The 25,038-nt window shown below is 47.4% G+C and overlaps 1 protein-coding gene across 45 annotated transcripts in view; it reads left to right on the top strand.

The window, feature by feature from the left end:
- Positions 1–25,038, top strand: part of SORBS1 (sorbin and SH3 domain containing 1) — a 231,382-nt gene that overhangs the window by 129,738 nt on the left and 76,606 nt on the right. For 16 of the 45 annotated variants that reach the window (XM_055560508.1, XM_055560505.1, XM_055560507.1 and 13 more), the window contains 5 exons: positions 4,251–4,277; positions 4,395–4,507; positions 10,325–10,687; positions 14,989–15,133; positions 19,037–19,066. In XM_055560508.1, the coding sequence (XP_055416483.1) occupies positions 4,251–4,277; positions 4,395–4,507; positions 10,325–10,687; positions 14,989–15,133; positions 19,037–19,066 (678 nt within the window). Of the gene's footprint in view, positions 1–4,250; positions 4,278–4,394; positions 4,508–8,242; positions 9,763–10,324; positions 10,688–14,988; positions 15,134–19,036; positions 19,067–25,038 lie in introns of those variants that run through there. The other 29 variants (XM_055560534.1, XM_055560531.1, XM_055560530.1 and 26 more) reach the window with 6 other exon arrangements.

Genomic DNA, 25,038 nt, shown 5'->3' with positions numbered 1-25,038 from the left:
ACAGCATTAATAAATATTAAATAAGATTTGGAACACTCTTAGACCCACTTTTAACACCTTTTCCTCTAACTCTTGGATAGGCTACTGGGAAACGCAGAACTAACTCAATGGAAAGTGTCCTGAGATCCCAAGAAGTGATCAGCCAAACAACCTTACAATAGAGCAAAATGAAATTAGCACAGAATGAGATAAAGGAAAATAAGTAAGCTGTGCCCACGGACCAGAAAAGATTGTATATCAAGAACAGATGGAGGAAAAGATAAAGCAAAATAAATTAAACTTCTCATGAAAAGGCTTGGTCTCCTCAGAGCTGCAAAGCCTACTGAGGATCCAGCTTTCTAAGCCCCTCCTCCACCTCGGAACTCTGCACCAACAATTATTGAGAGAAGTATTTTTGACAGTCTGCCTAACCAAGAGTTAATAATTGATGATCATGTATATAAAATTTCACCTGTCGCACTCAGATGCAAATGGCCCTGGGCTGCTACCAGCTTTGAAGGTTCAGAAGACTAGATACCAGATGAAGGCTGATGAAATGTCAGGAACGCAGCTTTTTAAGGAAGAAAAGAATGTTCCGTAGGGTCCTGGGAACTGCCTTTTTGGGGATGGGTATAGGGGAACAGTCTTAAAGACTTGGAATGGGAAAAAAAAAAAAAAAAAGTGGGTTGATCCCTGGGGATATTATGTTCTTATGACTACTTATCAAATGACGGGAGTCACCCACTCTAATTTCTATGTCTGGGAAATTTCTTTTCCCTTATATTTTGGATTCCAATCTTACTAAGCACATCCTTAATGCCAGATACTTCCATTCAGTCCTTGTGACTCAAGAGATAGATAGGGCTTCCCTGGTGGTTCAGTGGATAAGAATCCTCCTGACAATGCAAGGGACAGGGGTTCGATCTCCCATCCAGAAAGATCCCACATGCTTCGGGGCAACTAAGCCCGTGCACCAGAACTGCTAAGCTTGTGCTCTAGAGCCTGGGGGTTGCAACCGCTGAAGCACTTGTGCCCTAAAGCCTGTACCCTGCAACAAGAGAATTCATCACAGTGAGAAGCCTGTGCACGGAAACTGGAGGGTAACCCTGCTTGCCACAACTAGAGAAAAGTCCCCCAGTAGCAAGGAAGACCCAATGCAGCCAAAATAAAATAAGTAAATATTTAAAAGAGATAATCTCCCAATTCACATAGGAGGCTCTGTCCCTTGCTTCAGGATATGAAGTGAGCAAAACAGGACTCAAACAAGGCTGTCTGAGTCAACAATGATGGTCCCTTTATGATACCGAGGGGTTTGGAGAAACAGACTTACCTTGGCTTTCCCTGAGACATCTGGGTGCCTGCATCACCTGAATAGAACCAACCCAACCACACATCCATGGACAAAGTTCACATCCTTTATTGACAGCCCCTCTTCAGAATCTGTTGACATTTAATGTGTGTGTCAATCTAATAGATTGGGTAGAATGACGTAACAAAACCTGACTAGAAATAACCTAGAAAGGAAGAATAAGAAAGTGAAAGTGACAGATACAGGGGTGGAAGGAGAACCATTGTCGCAACGCGTCCTCTGATGTTTGAAGGCCTTCGTGTGCAAGGAAATCTTGGGGCCAGAGATCTGGGTGGATACACCAGTGAGTGTTAACAATGGTCACTTTTAAAATGTGTCATGTCCCTGACCTCAACAACCCTGTGAGGTGTGCGAGGCAGCGAGGCTTATACTTGGCCTTGATCACACAAGCCTGTACGTTGCAGTAACATGAGTAAAAATCAAGTCTTATAAATTTCCCAGCTACGTGTTTGGGACAAGAAGACAGATACCTAGGAATTGTCCCTAAGGTAGTGGCAGAAATGTGACAGGCCATCTGCTCAAAAAATAATTCAGTTGGAACAGGTTATAAAACCTTTGCTTCAGAGGAGGAAGAAATTTGCAAAAATAACCACTTCCCCAGTATAAGGATGTTTTTGAATATACATTATTATAGCAGTGATTCTCAAAGGGAGCTCTGGGCTGTGGACCAGTGGCCTTAAGAGAACCTTGAGACCTGTTGGAAATGTAAATTCTCAAGCCTGACTTCTCATCTGAGTCACAAACTCTGGGATGGGGCCCTGTGAACCATATTTTAACAGGCACTCCTGGTTGTTCTTGATTCAGCTAGACTGCTGTACACGGATGCAGATCACCAGAAACCTTTCTCCTGCCCGGCCTTTTGTCCTGACACCCTTTGGCTTCCACCACCTCCCTGGAATGCAGGCTTTGCTTTGTGGCAGATGGTGGGACTGGTGGCTGTGGGTGGTGGGCAGAGTGCCGCACTTGATTCTAGAGACCGGAGCCGACTGCTTTGTTACTTCCTGGCTCTATGACTTTGGGCAAGTCACTTGGCCTCTCTGTTTCTTTATCCATGAAGCAGAGTGGTTACCTACCTCACAGACTTGTGTACACTGAATTAAATACTAAATATGTGTAAAAGTGGCCAACAGCATCTGACAGTTAGGTGTTCAATCAATAGCTTTTTAAAATCTCAGCTAGACATCCAGAAGACACATCTCTAATCCCTGAGGGACCCATGTTGAAGTGGGGTCGTGGGCTGTGAGAGCTGCTGTGTATTATTCCCCTCTTTATATGGGATGAGATAAGAGGTGGCAGCCAGGAGGAGGAGCCTGAAGGATTGAGTCCATGAGGGGTTGGCAAACTGGTAGTTGGGTCTAATCTGGCCTATGCTTGTTTTTGTTCAGCTGGTAAACCTGGAAAGGGGTGTGTGTGTATTTTTATTTTTTGGCTTGCCTTTAATTAGACTGAACTCTTGCGATTTTAAAAGTGGAATCAATCAGAAGTCAAGGGTATTGGGAAGTAATTTTCCAATACTTATAAACTCAAATTCTTCTTTGGAGTCAAGCAGGCTTTTGTTTACTGTTCACAGGGTTACTTCTGAGTTGCAAAAAAAAAAAAAAAAAAAATTCCCTATTCAAACCGGGCTGCCACAATTGGACAGAAAGCACAAGGATGTTTTTTCTTTGCATCTGGGTTTTTATATTTTTAGGGGTTAAAGAAAAATCAAAGAATGTGCTATGTGAAAATTATTTGAAATTCAAATTCCAGCTTCCATAAATGAAGGTTTATTGGAACACAGCCACCCCATTCACTTGATATTGTCTGTGGCTGCTTTTGTACTACAGCAGCAGGGTTGAGTAGTTGTGACTGAGCCCATGTGGCCATCAAAGCCTAAAGTATTTGCTAACTGGCCCTTGATAGAAAAGGTTTGCTGACCCCTGGGCTACATAGAAGATAGAGAATAGACACAAGAGATGATGCAGAAGATGGAGATAAATAACACACATTGCTGAGCTCTGCCAGGCACTGTGCTAAGCACTTCTCATGCTTATATCATTTAATTCTTAAAACAGCACAAGTATATCATTATCCCCATTTTTCAGGTGGGAAAACTGAGGCTTATAACTTGCTCAGGGCCATAGAACCTATAGGCAGACGAGCCAGGATTTGAATTGAGGTCCAGTTGCCTTCCCAGCCAAGCTTGGAACCACTGTGCTCTCCAGTCTTGTGGTGTTAAGTGGGTCAGGTTAGAAGAGACTTAGGGTCTCTGAGCTGTGCCGGGCGATAGATGGAGGGCAGGTTGGTAGCTGGCTGACGGGAGACAGGGGTGCCTTGTAGTCTGATGAAAACTCAGGATGATGAGATTTTGAAATGTTTATGGGGTTCGTTTAATGGAAAGAAGAAAGGCAGGCAGGGAGAGAAAAGCCCTTATCACAGCAGATCCCTCTGGGCTTAAATCACGTTCTCCCCATCCCGTAGCGCCAGCAGCTGTGGAAAAAGTGCTTATGGGCTCATGAGCAGACCCTCTGGGTCTGCTCATGAGCCCAGCCTGCTAATGAGGGGAGGTCATTCTGAGCCCACATCAGGCTTAAAAACAGGGGAACGTAAGTCAGCGAGTCAGGACTGGACAGGAGAGTTCTGTGGCCTTTTTGTCTGTAAAGTAAGAATGTCAAGAACAATTGTTTCTTCATTACTGTGAATGTGAGCCTTGTGTTTTCAAAGGTCAGCGCCTGTGAGCACATCATGGTTTAGAGTGGGTTCCTATGGTAATTAGGCCATCGTGACTGAGGGCATTTTGTGTCAGGCAACGGGGCGCTGGATTTTCGTCTTTCTGAGCACGGCGTGCTTGTTTCCTGCAAACGTAACCATTTCTGTTTTCCCTCTTTTCTGCCTGTTTGCCTCCTTTCTGCGCCACACGTAGTTCTGGAGTCAGAGAATTCCTCAGCAGGTATGGTTTCTCTTGTATCTGTTCTATCCCTGCCTTCCACCAGGAACCCTTCAATCAGAGGGACCCAAGGAATGTTCCTGAGAGTGAAGGGTTCTTTTTTTTTTTCTCATCCCTCAGATGAGTGGAGGCTTTCTTCCAATGCTGATGCCAATGGAAATGCCCAGCCCTCTTCACTCGCTGCCAAGGGCTACCGAAGTGTGCATCCCAGCCTTCCCTCCAGCAAGCCCCAGGTAGGCGTGTGCTCAAGGGTGGGGTGGGGACCACTCTTGAGCCGGATAGCTTATACTTGTGCCTGCCTGCTCACTCAGCTGGATGATGGACTGAGTTTGAGTCGCACTTTTGGTCAACTCTGGGAAAGCCCCAGGGGGAGCAGAGTTAGACAGGAGTTGGGGTCAAGGAAAACAGAAGCATGGGGTGAGGCTGGTCTGTACCGAGCATCAGAAATATCAGCCCAGTGTTTCCTAGGTTTGAAACGTGTGTGGAAATGATCTGAAAGAGGGAAATCCAAGCCAGAAAAAAGGTCTGAGTATAATATTCAAAAAGAGAGTTCACTCTTGTGTTTAGTCCATTACTTTGCTAGAGTTGGAACTGTGAGAGTTCCAGCAGCTCTGTCCTTACAGCTTTTAGATTAGGGAGCTGTGGCCAGTGCTTAATCTCGCAACCTAGAAGCAGCAGACGGAAGTTCAAATGGCTTTAAACTGCCTACCACTACCTTACAAAAGAAAATCCCCCCACATGGTACACATGGGAGGAGGAATAATTTTGCTGAAGTTTTTCTCCCAAGTTGTTTTCCTGATCTTTCTTACTTCCCCTCCCTGTTGCTACTTTGCCAGCTTGACGAAAGGAATAGACCCTGTTGTAATTCAGGCAATCCGTAAAGAGTGTTTTTACATAGCGGAGTAACAGCCATCGAACGGAGCAATCCATTCTTTTAAAAAGAGCTGTGCTGCTCAAAAACAGCAGAAATGTGTTCCTTACGCAGTCCGCCTCCCCACGCCTGCCTTATGTGCATGTGCTCCCAGAACTCCCCAGGAACCCAAGGAATCCACATGCCTTCCTACTTCCCACCCTGCTTTTCCAATGATTCTCTGGGTTCTGCTCGTGGGGACATAAAATTGCGCTTGTCCCTGGAATGAAATTGAGTTGGAGATGATGCCTTCCCTCCCCTCTGCAGAACCCCGTCTCCACAGGCTTAAAGGAGGTTGCTGAATTGTGTGCAACCCTGCTCCCTGATCAAAGTGCCCCCTATACCCCCACCCCTGGTGCAGGGCCACTGATGAGAGCCAGGAGCTGCAAATGGGCCTGGCCTCCTGAAGGCCTCATTAGACTCGGGACGTGGGAGGTCCCTTGTCCAGTAAATGATGTGCCATCATTTCTAAGCCCTTTCCCAGCATCTAAGTCTGCTGCTGGTGGTGGGCACAGTTCCTTCTCAGCACTCTCCAGGTTGGATACAGTTGGCTCTGTACCCGGGGTAGGAGATAGTGCTGATTAATCCCGGGCTCATGTAGAAGCACAGCCTCTTCCATTATCAGTGACTTAGCCCGAAGGGTAGCTCACTAAGTCCTTTTGGCTTCTAAAACGGTTCTTCTCAAGAGAGGACTTTAAGAGCATGTCAAGTGAACAAAAATCCCCTTTAAATACACTTACTGATGGCAACTTTGTTGCGCATTTGTTGAATTCAGATCACTGTGTGAAACATTGCCCTCAGGGAGTTTGTGAGGGTGAGCCTCGTAGCAAGGATGACCATTCTGTAACAGCGCCTATGGATTGTGTATGCATCTTCTCATCCCTTACTGTCTGAGAAGTTTCTTTGTACTGGGGTGTCTGAAACGATACCTGGCAGGTTGCTGAGATAAGAGGTTTTCTGTATGTTCAGTGTAAAATTGACCATCCAGCTTTCAAGAGCCTTTAGGTCATAGATTTGTTTTCTGAATGCAAAAATGACTTCTTGTTTCCATAGCCATGGCCAGAGCTAATAGAATACGCTGACTTAGATGGAGCTTGGGTAGTTGGGCTGCTGACTGCCCTGGCTTGGTTTCAGACGAAGACAGCTCCCAGACCCCTGCGGGCCTAGCATCTCCTCCTAAGGAGGAGTCCAGGGACTCATGGGCCAGAAGGGAATCCCGTGTCCTGCTGCTCCCACCTCTGCCTTTCCTCCCACTGCCCTGCAAGCCTTACCCCCGGGAACTGGCAACCAGGGCTTTCCCATCTCTGACAGCGTCATTGTAGTGGGCCCCAGTGGAGCAGGGACTGTAGTTTCTGAAACTGTATACACTGGGATCATGGCAGATTCTTCAAGCAGCCTCGTGTTTTTCACCGTCCCATCTTCTAAAGAGATAAATGGAATTTCATTAGTAGATACCTGGGGAGAAGTGCCAACTGCCTAGGTGGTTCCCACCGTGTTTACAATAAAAAAGAAAGTAGTTCCTTCCATGTAAAGTGACTGTGCCTACCCTCCTCCTTCTCGGAGCTAAAAGGAGCCCCAGGACAGGAGGGTCTTGGCTCTAAGCGTGTTTGTCAGCACTCTGGGGAAGCGTCCTCTCCACAGGGTCAGGGCCCTGGGAAGCTTCAGGCCTGATGTAATTCAGCCCTGGCCCCTTATATGGCCACAGCCACATTAAGTTAAAAACTCACTGAAACCAATTGCTATCTTTGGACCAGAAGGAATCGCATGGGGGACACTTCAGCTCAAAATAATTCTGAACCTCACTCAAAATTGCCTTTTACTGACCTGCCTGACCACCACCATCAGCTCGCCTCAGCACATGCTCGCTCAAGTGTTTTGTTTCTAGAGAGCATTGTTTTAGTCCAACAGCACACCCCAACTTCCAGCCTAAGTTCACCAAGAGAGTGTACACCTGGAAGGTTCTGCTCCTGCCTGTGGCTGAAGATATATTTTGTATTTTTGATTGGTGGATATATGGCCACATTCGACAGGCATGGTCCTGGGCTCCCTGTGGAAAGGATAGGCATCAAGTTAACCTCGTTAACCTAAGGGGTAGACTGTTTACTGCCTCTCGGTTGATCGTATAGTCCAGACCCGTACTTTATTTCACTTACTCACCCTCACTGACATCCGTTCCCCTTGCTGCCTGCACTCTGCAAAAAAAATAAAAAGGAAATACAAAATAACCCCCAAATAGACCACACCCTTGCACCCTCCCAGTTTAGGGTTATCATCCATTTACCATCCAAACTCTGCCTCACCTGTGCAGTTTAGTGGAAGGTTCTGGTTTTCTTCTCATAGTGGGTGATCTTTAAAGATAGGGGCCAGTGGAGAAAGTCTGGGTGTCTTAAGTTGCTGTAAGAAAATAACAGACAGGTGATTCGATCAGCAGACATTTATTTGTCACATATCTGGAGGCTGGGAAGTCCAAGATCAAGGTGCTTGTCCGTTAGGTTTCTGGTTAGAGCTCTCTTCCTGAAGTGCAGACGGCCACCTTCTCCCTGATAGAAAGAGAGGGCTCTGGTCTCTCTGGCTCATCTTATAAGGATGCCCAATCCCATCATGGGGTCTCACCCTCATGACATCATCTAACCCTCATTACCACCCACAGGTCCCACCTCCAAATGCCATCCCTTGGGGTTTGGGAATCAACTTTGGAATTTTGCAGGGACACACATCCAGGAAATAAACTTTCCTTATGGTCTAATTCCCAGTTGAACCACAGATTCATAGATGGCTCTTCTTGACATGATGATCATCTGGAGATTTATCCCTTTCCCCGACCCTCTGCCCCACTGAGCCCCAAGGGGGAGCTAGGGGCTGTGTTGAGAGAGAGGAAATGAGATGAGGGCTGCAGTTTTCTAGCTCTGAGCCTGGAACTAGAGCTTTGCACAGAAACCATGAGCCTGAGGCTGTTCACCCTTTTCTAGGATTGTCTGTGCCTCGTGGCCGGATGAGGATGGGGAATGAGCTGAGATCAGGTAAACCAGGCACCGTCAGATGCCAATCCAACCAGTCAGTCAGTTGCTTCATGGCCTGGCCCCTTTGTTCTGGGTGCATCAAAAAAAGGAGACCACATGCTTTTAATCTCATGACTGTCTTCCTTCTAATAAGTGGTTCCATCAGATTGTTTCCTAGGAGACAAGAGCACTCATGGATTCTAAGTCCTTAGCAGTCTCTTCTTGGTAGGCTTTAACTTGTTTTGCCTGTGGGATTGAGTGCTGAATCTTAGGGACTCAATTGAGACGTTTGCCTCTGGTGAACACAGCTCTGAATGATTCTTCCGGTCCTACATTTCCTAAGGGAAAAGAATGAAACACGCTCAAGAATTTGAGGGAACTCAAATCTTGGAAGCCAAAGGCATGGAGTGGAAAGTCTTTGAGGAAAGGATATGGGAGAAGGCTGGGAGCTCTTAGGCTTCTTCCACTGGTGCTTAGCCTTTGGGCGCCCTTGTTGGGTCAGGAGGTCTCAGGGGGTGCAGGTCAGTACAGAACTAGTGTCAGACTGACTTAGCACCTGGGCTGAGCTCAGCATCGTGTGATGTAGAGGGGCGTCAGCCTGCCTCTTCAGGTGAGTATGATCTGGTTCTTGACTTTATCCTGAGGAGAAATGAACAAGCCAGGAGGAGTCTAAGCTGAGGGTTTGCTTACAGTCATGTCAGGAATTGTTTTTTCTTCAGATCATGTTGTGCTGCTGTTTCTAATGGTCGTCCTTCTTCCCGTTTCCCCTCCTCTTTCTTTCTTTTTACTGTGTCCCAAAAATACTACGAAGGTCCTCTCTCCCCCACGCCCTCCTTTCCTCAAAGAGGACCGCTTTGCATGGCAGCCTCCCAGCACCCGCAGTCCCTCCAGGGACTCACTCTACCTGAGCTCACCAAAGCCTTACCTCCCACCTGGCACCCTCAGCCAGCAGAGCCCCTCACTACCCCGGCCCATCTCTTTACCCCTGGCAGCCGGATCAGCCCCCCGAGGTGTGCCATGTCCTGGGCCCCCGCTTCCAGGTTCCACATTCCCTGGCGCTTGGTCCCAACCCCAGCAGCACTGTGCAGCCGCCAGGACAGTCGATAGAGAGAATGTGAGCTCTAACCCACGTCATGAGGCAGTTGGGAATAAAAAGGTCAGCAGCTTATATGTACCTTGTTTATCCCGTAACGTTTGCCCGGTGGCATTGGAAAACCTCTCTGGTGTTGCACGTGACCCAGCCAAAGGCACTGAAGCTGCAGGCACTCGGGCACCGGCTCCCACCATTGTCTCCCGCATAGCCGGCACAGGGACGCCACCCTCTGCTGCTCCTCCCAACCCTCCCAAGCTATCCTTTGACATCCGTAAAGATGCCGTTGGCTGCGGCCAGAGTCCTTTCCTGGGGCCTTGGCCTTCGTTCCCAGACGCAGTGAGAGCACCTGGGCTAGGCCCCCAGGTTACCTCTGATCCCGAAAACCGGAAGAAAAAAGAACCTTACCTTTTGCAGCCGTGTTATCCAGCCAAGGCAAGAATTAGGAATGTGTGTGTGTCTTCTCCACCGTCTCTTCTCAAAATTCATGTGAGCAGCTCTTTTTTGTTTTCTGGGCCACCCTACCCTCCCTCTCCTTGTTAATAATGCTGCAGCTTGATCCCAAATTCTTCTCTCTAAGCATCTCAGCACAGTCCTCTCGATCTCCCTGCCTCTTTTCCTGTAAATATGTAAGTATGCTGGAGTGTGGAATCTGTAGACTAATAACATGGTGAGATATTATATGTTTTATACATTTTGTATCAAGATGCCAGAGAAATGGTCTTCACTCCCAAGCTTTCAGGCTCTGCAAGCCATTTTGGGGGTTAAACACAGCCTGCCTGCCTGTTGTTCTCTTTCTCTCTCTGTCTCAAGTGTTAAAAGGATTCAAAAATAGATAGATGGAAAGTAAAGTTGGATGGGGTTCCCTCTGTGTCATAGAGTATCAGGAGGCCAGCTGGCTAGCGCTGACTGTCTCGTGTACTTGGAGGAAAGGGCACTGATTAAATATTTCTCAGAGTACCTCACTGCATGTCCACTCTCGACTGTTTAAATATGGAATTCCTTCTTCCCCGCGCTTCCCCTTCACGTAACGACCCCCTTGTTTCCACAGGACGCCACTTCCTCCAGCCCAGCCCCGCCTGAGGTAATAGTTGTCCCTCTCTACCGGGTTAATACCGACAGAGGGCACGAAGGCACTGACAGACCTCCAGCATCTCTGGGGACCCACGGCCCCCCGGTCCCGGCGGCTGCCCCTGCCGGCTCACCTCTGACCTTCCCGACTCTAGACGATTTCATTCCCCCTCATCTGCAGAGGCGGTCCCACCACAGCCAGCCAGCCAGCGCCCCTGGCTCCCTCCCCCCAGCTAGCCAGATTCCACCGTCCTTCTCACCGCCGCCTCCGCTGGTCCCTCCGGTTCCCGAGGGCCTCCGCAGAGTCTCGGAGCCTGACCTCACGGGAGCTGTTTCAAGTACCGTAAGCCTTGCGGGATCCCCTTTCTCCTAGCTTTCCTGAATGTCTGCTCCTGGCAGTAAGAAAACCAGCAAACCAACCCCAACCCCTTTCTCACTGAAGTACTAAGTTCTGAGAGAGACTCCGGCCGCCCTGTGTTGTGTGATGACCGGGCCGTGTTTGCTTTTCACTAGAGCATGCCTCCCCTGTGTGTTCCGTGGGCCCCCGTGGCTGTTCACCAGTCTGTCTAGACGCTGTTCCTCTCTGTCCTGTTTGGAATGCACATCTTCCTGCAGAGAAAACCACTTCCGTGGCCTTTCCTTGGACTAGCTGTGCTCTTTGAGGGGCTGGGCAGATGTAGTATGGAGAGCTGAGGAGAGCTGCAGAATTGCGTGGAAAAGCCAGCAGCAGGCACAGTGCTCACCGTTTCTCTAGCAGGGAGCAGGGAGATTCTAGGGGAGGCAGAGATTCACTCTTGTTGATTCTGCAAGCTAGCAGGCTTTCTTTTATATACAGCAATGGCAGAGACCGGGTTTTAAAAAAGGAGTTTAATTGAGAACATAGACAAGCCCCGGTACAAGTGTTAGCACTGTTTCCTCAAAAGGAAGAACATTGTTGAGGCCCCTGCATAGTGGCCACCAGGGAATTTTGAGGCAAAACAGTGCTCCAGTGGTCATGGGAAGTTAAGTAAGTGTCCTGACACTTCAGGTCCTGATCTGCGAGGGATGCGTCCCAATCGTAGTGGGAAAGCCAAGAGCTTTAGAGGAAAGACTGAGTCAAAGGACTCAGTCTGTCCTCTCCTCAGGAGCCCTGGGAACCGAGAGACTGAAAGAACCTCAGTGTGAGTCATAAAATGGGGACACATGGATCTGTTGGGGCTGTGGGTGCAGTGGGACCAAGTACAGAGAAGTTTCTCTTTCAGGGCTCAGCACAGAGAGGGTGCTCGGGAAATGTTGGCTTGGTGCTGAGGGCGTGCCCTAGCAAACGAGCCAGAGTCCCTCAAATATAAGTATCTGGCTAGTTAACCATTCATTGAGTTCCAGTCATGTTCTAGGTATTCTGCTAAATGCTGTGGGCACAACCGTGAACAGGATTTATCTGAGTGGTATGTGGGTGCTCAAGTATAGTGCTCATGGGATCCTCTGAGGTTATACTCCTAGAGTTTCTGATTGAGTAGGTCTGGGGAGGGGCTGAGGACTGAGGCTTGGTAATAGGCATTGGGGGGAATTCTGATGCTGATCTATGGACCACATTTTAAGATGTAGTGACCTAGTGGGTCATGCAATTGGCTGATGTAACTAAATGTTCCTTAAAGAAGTGTGCCTACAAAACTGGCTTCAGTGGCTCATTAAACATTAGCCAGTCATGCTGAGAGCAGGGAGTAAACATGTTTTTTGGCTTGTAAGAGAAATTACAGTGAGCTATCGGGTAAAAAGCTGAGAAGGGCTATATCCCGGGCTTGGTCCTCTGCTCAGACCTCTAGATACAATGTGATGCAGTTAAATGGGAAATGTGTCACTCACTCGTGTCCAACTCTGCGATGCTATGGACTATAGCCTGCTGGGCTCCTCCATCCATGGAAATGCCAGGCAAAAATTCTGGAGTGGGTAGCCATTCCCTTCTCCAAGGGATCTTCCCAACCCAAGGATCAAACCTGGGTCTCCCGAATTGCAGGCATTCTTTACTGTCTGAGCCACCAGGGAAACCCAATGGTTAGGTGAGGACCTGGCCAAATGTGGCCCAGGGGCTTGGATATCCTAGCTTTGAGCCTTGCCCCTCAGCTCTGTTGGAGAAAGGTGCTAGATTATTCACTGATGCACTTTCCTCACCCCAGCTCAACTTATAGATGAATTTAGAAGCCACTCTTGTTTTGGAAAGTACAAGCAGGGAATGTTTCTTTAGAGCAGCATGTAAAGCAAGTAGGCAGTGGCACCCCACTCCAGTACTCTTGCCTGGCAAATCCCATGGACGGAGGAGCCTGGTAGGCTGCAATCCATGGGGTCGCGAAGAGTCGGACACGACTGAGTGACTTCACTTTCGCTTTTCACTTTCATGCACTGGAGAAGGAAATGGCAACCCACTCCAGTGTTCTTGCCTGGAGAATCCCAGGGACGGGGGAGCCTGGTGGGCTGCCATCTATGGGGTCGCACAAAGTCAGACATGACTGAAGTGACTTAGCAGTAGCAGCAGTAGCAGAGTATCATCATGAGTAGTGCTGTTGTGTATTCTACACTTTGGGCTTCCCCGGTGGCTCAGCGGTAAAAGAATTTGTCTGTAACGTAAGAGACACAGGAGATGCGGGTTTGATCCCTGGGTTGGGAAGATGCCCTGCGGGAGGGCATGGCAACCCACTCCAGTATTCTTGCCTGGGGAATCCCATGGACAGAGGAACCTAGTGGGCTACAATCCATAGGGTCACAAAGAGACAGACATGACTGAGGTGACAAAGGTGATTCTACTCTTTGTCATTTGCTTAGATCTAGATTTTCATATTGAGTTTTTTTCAGGTGTGCCAGGAAAGATTAGTTGGGCCAGTATCTTCAGTATCTCAAACTTGTCTGGTCAGCCTGGTATAGACTTCCATGGTGGACTTCCTTTGGCCTGATAACTTCTGGTTTGGCCTTGGGTACAGAGTAAGAGGTGAAAAAGGAAACTGGTCAGACTCCTGCATTGAATGAGAATTATCAAGAGAAACAGGAGCTCCTGTGGATGGTGGGCAAACCATGGGTTTATATCTGCTCCATTTGCAGTGATTGAAGAGTAAGAAGGAAGAAAATTTCATGTTAATTGATCCAAGTTCTTTTAGTCAATAGTCATTTTTGTGATGTTCCAGAAATAAGATTTATGCCAGAGTAAAATCTAGGAGATGCTTAATGTTCACATGATCCACCCAGGCACTTACACTTTAAAGAGCTGTATGCCTGATATTTTGTGTGTTTCTTGGGTGCATTGTGGCAGAGTTTTGACACCACTATGTCATTTGTCTTTATTGCATCACTTTGAACGTAAATGAGGACAAGTGTAGTTGTTTTCCCACTATGCAAAAGAAAGAAATGAGATGAGGCACTTTTGTCCAAGATCATATTTTGTCTCTTGAGTCTCGGGGAAAGGTTTTATTCACTAAATTGAGCTGCCACTCATAACTAACAGCTGTTAGAGTGCTTTCAGAAAAGGTGGGCTGACCAAGCCGATATTTTTAAGGAAGCCCCTACTGTGTGTCAGGAGCTGTCCTGGGTGCTGACACGCATATCCTGTATTTGATGGGCACGTGTTCCCTTGCTACAGAAGGTGTAGCTGGTAGATGTCTCCTGTCATTCATGGGGTGTTTACTGAGCGCCGGGGTCTGCAGGCCACTGTGCTGGGCACAGGTGGAAGATAAGGAAGGGAGGCGGGGCCCCTGTCCCACAGGTGTTTATAGAGTCCTTGGTCTCTGGTGGAGCATACTGATTGCTTTGAGCTACACTTTTTTCTGGAAGGTAACTATCAGTCTTGTTCTTCAAACCTTTTATTCTGGCTTTAGGGTCTGTAAGCTTCAAAATAGAAACTTTGCAAAATTTATAGGAGTGATAGAAGAAACTACATATCCTTACTACATTTTGAGATCTTATTTTCATATCTCTAAAAAGACTGTTATGGTTCCCATTATGCAGATTGTAATGTTAGTAGTAATAATTTTATTGGTACTTCTGGCAGACACCTCAGACTCTCAAAATCAGGATTTTCATAAGTCTTCAGAGATCTTTGTGACTCAATACTGGAGTGAAAAAATGCCACAGTAGGACTAAATAATGTCCTAGAAGTGAGTGCTGGTAGGGTTGTTCAGTGGTACAGATGAGAACAGCTTTCCAAGAGCTCCAATACTTAACTCTTCCCTGTTCTTATTAATACATCGATGGCTTCTCATCCTCACGGCGTCTCAGTGTTTCTTTACATAAGTACTAAACTTTCCTGATTTTCCCCCAATTAAACCAGCTCTCGTTCTCAAATTGCATTGTGGATTGCATGAGTTTCGCATGTTATGCTACTTTGATTTGAATTTGCTTTTTCAGTAACCGGATTGAGCCACAGTTTTGACCAGATGAAAATAATGAATGATGTTGCTGAGACTTCGAGTAACATTCACCTTCCTTCTCTCCCCTTACTAATCCCAACAAAAAGAATAAACATTCCACATTAAACTTCTAACTGGAATCAACATGTCTCACTGGTTACATTTCTTTTTATAATTAAGGTCCTTGTAAAGCTTTAAATCTCTTCTTTTTAGAAAGCCTTATCTCTCGGTTTCATGTAGTGGCACTGAGTGACAATGGTTGCTTCCTTTTCAGGACTCGAGTCCTCTATTAAATGAAGTTTCTTCATCCCACGCTGGAACTGATTCCCAGACCTTTGCATCAGTTAGCAAGCCATCATCTGCCTACCCGTCCACGACGATCGTCAATCCCACTATTGTGCTCTTGCAACACAACCGAGGTGAGGGGTCTGCGAGGGGCACCCTGCCCCCCGCTGGCCAGAATCAGCCTGGCTGTCCTGTGACGTCTGGGGCAAGGATTCTGCCATTTCCACAGAATTGTTCACAAATCCCATTCTTCCCCACGGTCACCTGCCCCAGCTCACTTACTCCAATGACCCACAAAGTAGATCGCAGCAGGGGACAGAGGCCCCCTATGGGGATGAGGCCAGGTGTCTGAATAAGTAGGTGACGTGTGTCCCAGAGCCTGGGTATTCAGTTTTCCTCAGGTGGGAGCTCCAAAAAGAGAGAAAAGACAGAAAGGACAATGTCAGCCCCTTAATTCCTGTCATGGGAATTCTAGTCAGAGCTTTGCTGGGAAAATCTTGGTGCCATCATCTCTCTTTTAAGTGCCATTCTAAATCCTGAAGTTCTGTGACATGGAATTTCTAGAAAGCAAAATTTCGAACACCAAAATTAAAAATAAAAGAAAACCTACTGGATGGGAAATTTTCTAAAATAGAAACTGGTTTTGTATCTCTGCAACAGAAGCTTTTGAACTTTCTCTTAGTGACTCATGGTCTCCATTCTCCAGAAGTCACTGTACTGGGCGCTCCCTCAGTAGTGCCCTCCGGGGACTTGGGCTTGGGGTGGTTCTTTGCCCCTTATGCTATGTGGCCCCAGACAGAGCTGCTGAGGGCTTTCCTGTTTGTTTTCTAGAGTTTCTCTGACTGCTTCTGGTTGGTTCTTCCCCTTCTCTGAAGGGGTGTCTTAGGGGAAACAAGAGTGCTTTGAGGTAATCATTGTATATATCGACCTTTCTGCTTTAAAATTCCAGAGGATGATTCTAAGTCCCATTTTTTTTTAAAAGTTTAATTTAGTTATTTGGCTGTACTGGGTCTTAGTTGCAGCATGCTGGGATCTATTTCCCTGACCAGGGAACAAACCTGGACCCCCTGCACTGGGAGCACAGAATTCTAGCCACTGGTTACCTAGGAAGTCCTGAAAGTTTTCATTTTTGAAATTCCGTGCAGGAATAAACTTTCCCTTTACAAAAGTCCTTTTTAGTGTAAAATGTAAAGTTTTAAAGCAGTTTCCTAATGTAAAAGGGGCTCTTGAGACTGAATTTCAAAACACAGTGGAGGTTTAATCATTTTATTCAGACCTCAGCTCAGTACCGAATCTTCCTTGACTCCCTGCTCACCCACTTCGTAGTTTTCCTCCCTGCCCCTCCCTCTCTGTGTTAACTTGGATGAAAATCGACTGGAGTCTATTTTTAATTGTTTTCCATATTAAATGGAGTTCTTCTGTTTCCTGTCTCTAACTTGAAAAGCAGATGAATGAAACATTTTCTCTCACTTAAAATCTCCCACTCAAATCTTAGTTATTTTAGTAATCCTGTTTTTTCATTTTGTGGGGCTCCGCTATTAATTTCCACCCATGAATCTGTGTCCTTCAGAGGATAAAGAGTCCCAGCCCCCACACTAAGCTACAGAAGAGCCCATTTTCCTCCCAGCAGTGGGATACCCCTTACTGGCAGTAGCTTTTTCTGCCCAGAAAGTGTCCGTTATGCAGGACAAAGTGAAATTTTGGTTCTCTATGAACTTCTTTATGACTCATCTTTTTAAACAAAAAACAAAAAAAAAACTCACTCAAAAAGAAGCAAGCAAGTTAGTTCCCAGAAGGAAAGGCATTTTCTCTAAAGACAGGATTTATTCCCAAGGCAACTTGGTTTTTGGGAAATGCCAAGTGTAATGCCAGCTGCTTCTGATGACACCTAGTGAGACGTTTCTGGGCACAGTAGTGCCTGCAGTTCCTTTTTGTTTCTTCCCTGAACAAATAGAATCTTCTTGTTTACTCAGATGCCTTTGGTTTTTGCCTTTCTGTTTTGTCCCATGTCCTGCCTTGGGACTTAAACATCAGAACCATGCAGCCTGAATCACACGTCCTTCCGAAAAGGGTTCAAATACCTTCATTGTTGGGAATTAGAAGGTAACTTCCTGTAAAGAGTAAACCATATGCTCCTTAAGGAGGCGGGAAGAGTGCAGGAGAATGGAAGCCCCTAGTCGGCCTGGCTTTGGCTCACGAGTAATAAACTTGCTTTAGGTCAGGCATTTTGGGCTTTGCTTAGGAATGTACCCGGCCTGGCAGCCGTGCTTTGCCTCATCAACAGAACCTGTGAAAGCAGTTTAACTATTGCAAAGTCTCCTGAGGGAATGCTAACTCTGCCCCATTTCTAGAATTCTGGTGTAGTCATCGTAGATAAAGTTCCCTTTGTTCCTGCCCTGGCTGCCCAGGGGCACAATGTGACAGTGACCCTGGGTGCACCTCTGGCTCGGCTCTCACGTAGCCCCCATCCCTCCCTCTGGAGTTTCCCATCCCACATGTGTCAGAGGGCGATGGCTTACCATCAGTCTGGGAAGGAGAGTTTGAACTGGAAAACTCTCAGGACTGAGAGAGGGTCTGGGTGCCTGGGAGGCTCTTGGTCACAGTGCACATAGAATGCTGGGAGTTGGATTCAGAACGTCTTTGGTGTGTGAGGGGGAGGGTTTGGGGAGAGGTTCTGCATATTTTAGCAAGCTTGCAAGACACATCCATGGACCACACTGGGGGACAGGAGCTTGGTGGTCCCAAATTTCTGGATCACATGGTCACGTGAAACAGTCTGGGGACCACCCTAGGATTGCTCATTTCTAACTTTGCCCTAAATAACACTCCTGAAAAGCAACTGCTGTGATCCGCATTGCACACATCTCCTCCTCGTAAAGAAAGGCTATCCCACACCTCAGAGGCAGGAACCACGTCATCTCGTCAGTTGAGGAAACATCCTCTTGATTGCTGGGGAAGGCCTTGCCTGCAGCTTGGAGACCAGCATTCAGGAACCATAGATTCAATGAGCACTTTAACAGACAAGGAAACTGAGGCTGAGGCATCACGTGATTGGTCAGTGCCATCTGACAGGTTGCCGGCAGAGCTGAGCTGGGGCTCTGCTGGGCTTCTGTGGTCCAGCTGATGCAAACCTCGTCCATGTGCCTGACATGAACACGGCTGCTTCCACTGGCCGCGAGCTCCCCTGCTGCTCTGTTTACTTCTTGCCACGCTGGTTCTGGAAGGAGGGTGGGGACTCAGCCAAGGGGGAAGATGACAGCACCCAGGGGCTGGCAAGTGTTCTATTTTTATACTGTGGCTGCTTTATATTTAGCATCTGTAGAAGGTCATTTCTGTGCTTATCCCGGAGCACGTACACACCAAACTCTCCAGAGGAGATGCTTGGCTTCCCCTCTGTGAGGGTGCTGGGAGGATGGGGAACCAATGGACCTCTGATGTTAAGAAATAGCTGAGTCTGGTGATTAGAGAGTTAAAAAGAAACCTGGGGGACCCAGGTTCTAGACACAGCTCTGATTTTCAGTGTCATCTTGGGTAGTTTGTGCCTCTTGACTGAGGTCTCTCAGCCAGTGCTGACCTACCTGCTAGGGTTATTGTGAAGATTAAAAGCCTTAACATCAGTGAAAGCTCTGAAAACAGTGTCTGGTGTATAGAAGCTCTCAGATGGTAGCTGCCATGGTTATGATTCCATTTCCTCAGAGGAACCAAGACTGGGATGTATAAGGTCCTGCTCTCTTGAGACCAGGGGAGCTGAGGGTCTCCTTCAGTGATCGGATCAGCTTAATATAGGATGTAAACAACCGGAAAACAGTGACAGTTCTCTGAGTCCTGGGGGGAGAGTGACAGCAGACACTACACCCAGATGATGGAGCCACATTAATACCCATGTATTCAGCGGACTACACACCAGTTTAGCATCTAAGCTCAAAGGAGAGTGAGACACAGATTGGGGGATCCTAACGAGTTGTGCCAGGACTTCTTGGTCTTACTGTGTCTGTGTAAATCTCACTTACACTGTGTATTTTTTTGTTTTATCACAGAACAGCAGAAACGACTCAGTAGCCTTTCAGGTAGGTGAGAAATATTTATTTACACATTAACACGTGTTCCTGCTAAAGCCATCTTCTGGCCACCACCTGATGTGTTCAGTCAGTGAAGTCTTGCGAGCTTCTCTGATGTGTTGGGAACTCAGCTTATTGCTGGCTGCAAGGATGATCAAAACAGGCATGGTTGCTGCCTCCCTGGAACTTGCAGATTGGTAGCTGTACCCCAATGGTACAAACTAGTACATGTGTCCAGTGGGCCTGTGACAAGTACCTTGATGGGTAAGAACATTCTATTCTGAATAAAGCAACAAGGAATTGTGCTTTAGATGGAGTGCTCCTGGCCAGTGTCATTGAAGAAGGCACCTTCCTGTTGCTTCTGTCTGTCTTCTAGGATGTGACAGGTTTGGGGCTGGGGAATGTGGGTAAGTCCTCTTCTTTTTGGCTGGCAACCCCGAGTGCTAGTAGGTGACCCTGGGATGATGGACCCAGGGGAGAGCCTCCAGACCAGCAGTGCCTAGAAGAGGGCAGAAGAGCACTGCCTCTTGAACTTGAGGGAGCATCAGACCCTCCTGGAGAGCTGGCCAAATCCCGGATTCCTGGGCCACCCCTCCAGAGATTGGGTGTCATGGGTATAGACGAGAAGTTGCATTTCTCACCAACTCCCCGGTGGCTCTAGTGTTGCCCTCTGTACTGACTGCACCAGAGTTTCAAGTTTCTTCAAGGGTCAACAGTGGCAGGGAGTGACTGCAAGTATAATCATGTATCAGGGCTCACTCTTTGATAAGTGTGCAGAATTGGGACAAGGTTGGGGTGGGGAGGGAACCCAGGAATGGGAATGTTTCAGGCATTTCCTTCTGACTTTGTGTAGCCGGAATCCTGGTTCTCCCACTTACTGATGGTGTGACCTTAGGCAGGTTCCTGATGATCTAAACTATGAAATCAGTTTTTATCTGCTGAATAGGGAAAGCAGTAGTGCCCCTGGGTTCTGCTTGTCAACAGCTTAGCACAGGTGCTCGTAAGTGCTTGATAGACGTGAGTTACTGTTGTCATTTGGTGCCTCCATTGGTTCACTTGTTATTGTATTAAGCGCCTCGGCATCTGGCACCAAGCCAGCATGTGGGGCTATATCAGGGAACTGTGCTTCCCTGGAGCAGCTTATGGTGTGGGATCATGGCTTGTAACCTTGGTTGTAGACTCATTTGGAGGCTCTAAACAAGGTAGTAGATTCAGTCTCAAGGAAAAACCACACGTATGCAAACCCATGACATGTAGATTTGCAGATGCTCATGAACTCAGGGCTTGAGGACCCTGATCTGGAGGATAACAGAAGCATTGTTTTCTTGAGCAGCTGCTCCATGAGTTCTGGGTCTCTTCCTCCCACTGCTGTCCTTGTGATTCGTGGAGAGCCCAGTGGAGAAGATACAGGGTTCTCACACTCTCTCCACTTTATCGGGACTTGGCCGCAGGGTCAGGACAAGCTGTGGCTGAGTTCAGGTGCCCTTTGTGGCCCCTCCAGAAGCTGCCTTGCTCCAGCCCACTTCATTCCCTGGCTCCAGCCCAGGTGGCTGAGAATAGGGTGGCTCTGAAAAGGAGCTCCTATGGACACCTTCCTGCCTTTGGGAGTCTGAAAGGGCACCTCAACACAAGTTAGGGACACAGAGTTTGGTCTTCATTCTTCCTTCTTTTATAGTAGCTGTTTGTCCCTGGGGAAGTGACTTTACCTCTCTGAACCAGTTTTCTCATATGGGAAATAGGCATGGTAATCCTTGCTCCTGCCTCAGAGAGGCACTGTAGGGATCCTGTGGGGCTTCCCAGGTGGCTCAGTGGTAGAGAATCCACCTGCCAGTTCAGGAGACGTGGGTTTGATCTCTGGGTCAGGAAGATCGCCTGAAGAAGGAAATGGCAGCCACTCCAGTATTCTTGCCTGGAGAACTCTGTGGACAGAGGAGCCAGCTGGGCTATAGTCCACAGTGTTGCAGAGTCAGACACAATTGAGTGACTGAACAGCAACAATAAGGGCTCCTGTGTGATAGGAGGGGGGTGTGTGCTTTGGACCCTGGAAGATGCTTTGTGAATATCACGGCTTCTCTTTAATGTTGGCAGACTCAGGCCACTTCCTCTGCTCTAAAATAAGCCCAGCGCTTCCATCCTCTAGTTTTGGGACAGATCCACCAATCGTGTTTGATAGAGTGGGACAGGACGTAGGTACTCACTAAAAGTAGTTTTGTTTAAAAAGAAAGAGCACTGTTTTGTTCAGAAGCTCCTGCAGGAGAGGGGGCTGGTGGGGCTGGTGCTCTGGAGTAAGGAGAGTGGGGCTTTGCCCCACGCCTCAGTGGTTATCGGCGCTGAAAGGACCACCAGCCTCCCTCTCATAACAGATTTTGTATTGAACCTCTAAGGGGCTTCATGTTCAAAGAGATTCATCCAAGAATGAGACCTGGGATTTGGCCTCATGAAGCTCTTGTCCACTGGGTAGAAAGACCAGAAAACAAAGCCTGGGACAGAGGGGCCAGCATAGGGTACAGAGAAGTCACCCTCCCTTCCCCGAGGAAAGTGCAAGTGTGGCTGTGTTCCTCAATCACAGAGCTTTGGGTGTGAAGAATAGGAATGCTTTTCCACCTCTCACAAACACAGATGCCCTGTCCAGGTTGTCAGCAGCATCTTTTATGTAGTGGCCCTTTCCAGGACCTGCCTTTGAAAGCACAGTATAAAACTAGAAGGAAATGCTCCAGGATGTCATGTGTTTGCCTAGTGAGAAATAGCAGCAAGACTTCACTGTAACCCATAAGATGTCAGAGGGTGGCCCTGTTACCTGCGTGGTACAGTGAGGTGCCACCTTGGGTTTCCACTGTATAAAGAAACATTTCTTTAGAGGCTGCAGTTCAGCCCTCTGTGTATTGAAACCCAGTCAATCACGAGTCACATGATCACAGGCTTCTAAAATGAAATCATTCAGAGCTAATTTTTGTAGATCAAAAGGACGCTGGCAGCTTGGGGGCAAATCCATGGACTGTCAGCCTGAGTTTTGCAATTAAGTGATTGTTGCTCGAGCCACCTGCCCTAACAATTTCTTAAAGAGTCGCTCTGGGTCTGGAAATGCTGAGATTGGCATATCTGTGATCTTTCCCTGAAAAGATGAGGGTGTAGACTGGGAGCATCTCATCTGTGTTGCCTGATCACACTTAGACAAAGCTTTTCCAGGGGGGAGGAGAGTGTTCAGCAGAGCCATGTTAAGGGTGAACTCTGGTAAGGCAACATCCACCCACCCTGACATCCCCTCACCCTCCCAGGCCTCCTACCAACTCCCTGAGACCTCCTGTTAGAATTTCTTGGGAGCCTGAGAACTCATCCCATAAAACCAGTCTAATCTTAGCATCCTTTAAAGCATAAGGTGATGATGTCAGAGATACAACAAACTAGCGAATAAAACAAGAAAGAAGCAGACTCAGAGAAGCAGAGAACCCACTAGTGGTGACCTGGAAGGAGGGCAAGTGGGAGATACAAACTGCTGGGTGTAAGAGAGGCTCCAAGGAGGGATCGCACCATATTTTGTAGTAACTATAAATGGGGGGCACGGCAACCCACTCCAGTATTCTTGCCTAGAGAATCTCATGGACAGGTGAGCCTGGCGAGTTATAGTCCAAGGGTTGCAAAGAGTTGGATGGACACAACTGAAGTGACTCAGCACACGTAAATGGAGTATAACCTTTAAAAATTGTATAAAAATTTAAAAAAATCAGTGCTATGAGAAATCATTTTAATGAATGAAAATGCCTATATCTTAAAAAAAATTTAAAAAGGTGATGGGGTTTTCTGAAGCACTCGCAAAGCTGTCTCACACAGAGCATTTAGAAATTTCTCTGTGGCCCCAGAATGAGTATTTGTTTCAGAAGCTTGTTGGAGATTGGGCAGATCCTGACGCACTCCTTCCTTCCATGCTCCTACTTACTGCCCACTTCCTGCTCATGGATTCCTCCCTTTCCCTGCCACTTGTCATCTCCCCTCACTCTCCTCCCGAAATTTGCTCCAGAGTGATCCTGTGACTCTTTTTTTGCCTAAGGTAAAGCTGCCTCCTCAGCTTTATTTTTCTTTTTTCCTCTGACGCATTTAACATCCCACTTCTTGGAACTCTGTCTTCTCTGGTTTCGGTGACACTTGCTTGTTCCTCTCTGGTTTCATCTCCTATCCCTCCAATGACTCCTGCAAGCTTCTGGGATACCTTTTTTTTTGCTTTTCATCCTGTAACCATGACATTCCTCAGTATGTGACGCTGGCCCTTGACTCTGCTCTTCTCTCCTCTGCTGAACTCATCCATCTCTTTCCCTTTGGCCATCACTTTTGTGCTGATGGCTCCAAAATCACCCTCTTCTGGGACCTCTTCCTGGGCTTTGCTCTCATACTTCTTCAGGGTCTCCATGGCATTTCTACTCTGCCAAAGGAGTGGAGGTAGCCATCTCCCTGCCTTCTCCAGCCCATTTCCCTTTCCCAACTTCTCTGTTTAGATCAGGTCAGTCTCTCAAGTGCAAAACCTCGGTCCCCTCTTTGAGCAAGACCAGACAGGATGTGGCTCAGAGAGGACCACTGAAGTCAGGTGGACACGAGGCCAAATCCCAGCTTGATTATGTGCTGCTGTGTGACTTCAGGAAGGCAACTTGACTTCTCTGTGCTTGGTTCCCCTTACCTGTAGATGGAGGGATGATGGTAGTTTCTTCCACACAGGGTTATTGAAAGGATGACATGAGATTATGAACTTGAAGAGCTTAACATACTGCCTGGCACAGGATAAGCTCAGAGGAGTTCAGGGGCCCCTGGCATTTGCTTATGCTGTTCCCTCTACTGGGAGCACTGTTCCCCTCCTGTATGTGTCTGACTGACCCCTCCTCTGAGAGGTGGCCCTGAACTGCAGTTCCTTGGCTGACCTGGGTGCAGACTCCTCTGTCAGCCCTGGTCGCCTCTGTTCTCATTGCTGGCTGTCCTGCTCTTTCTGCCACTAGGCCATGAGCTCCTCGAAGGCCAGGCTAGGAAAGGTGCACCCCCACGTCCACAGCACATGTGAATGCACAGCATCCACAGTGCATGTGAACACACAGCCCCTGGCAGGTGCTTGCTTAGTAAATGCCCTCTGTAGGTAAATAACATGCCTTGGAATAACAGAATACACTAAGTTTATAATCTATTAGCTCTCTGTAACTTCTGATCCTGAATTGAATTAATAAACCATAATGTCTTTTTAGTAGTTTGCTGTTTTCTGAGCACTTGGTATACACTATCTTATTAGGGCCTTACCACATGGATATGAGCTGGCCAGTTGAAGTGTTATCCCCATATCTGGGGATACAGAGGAACAGAAAAGTTAAGTGACTTCCCCTAGGTGAAGCAAGAACTTTCAAGTAGTGTTTGGCCACCCTGTTGTGGATTTACCTGTCCCTGACTTCCTAGAAGAATCAGAACTACCTGGATTTCTAGAGCACCAGGTACAGACCTCTGCAGGGCGCTTAGCACACTGTCTACATATTTTTTAAAAGGGTCAAATGGGTGAAAAATGGTATGGAGGTTTCTTGGAAAAACTAAAAAATGGATCTACCCCATGACCCAGAAATTCGATTCTTGGGTATATGGCTGAAGAAAAAAAAAAAACACCAATTCAAAAAGATACTTGCACCTCAGTGTTTATAGCAGCATTATTTACAGTTGCCAAGGTATGGAAGCAGTGTGAGTGTCCATCAACAGATGAATGGATGAAGAAGATGTGGTGTGTGCATACAGTGGAATACTACTCAGCCATAAAAAGTGAAAATTTGCCATTTGCAGTAACATGCGTGGAGTTGGACGGCACTGTGCCAAGTGAAATAAGTCAGAGAAAGGCAGATGCTGATGATATCACTTACATGTGGACTCTAAAAAATACAACAAACTAGTGAAAAAAACAAAGCAAACAGATGTAGAGGATAAGCTAGTGGTTACCAGTGTGGGGAGGGGGCAGTATTTAAGGGTAG

This window comes from Bubalus kerabau, chromosome 22 (assembly GCF_029407905.1).
Source record: "Bubalus kerabau isolate K-KA32 ecotype Philippines breed swamp buffalo chromosome 22, PCC_UOA_SB_1v2, whole genome shotgun sequence".
Classification (NCBI taxonomy): Eukaryota; Metazoa; Chordata; class Mammalia; order Artiodactyla; family Bovidae; genus Bubalus; species Bubalus kerabau.
Note: the sequence above shows the minus strand (reverse complement) of the source record. Positions and strands in the feature narration are given on the sequence as shown.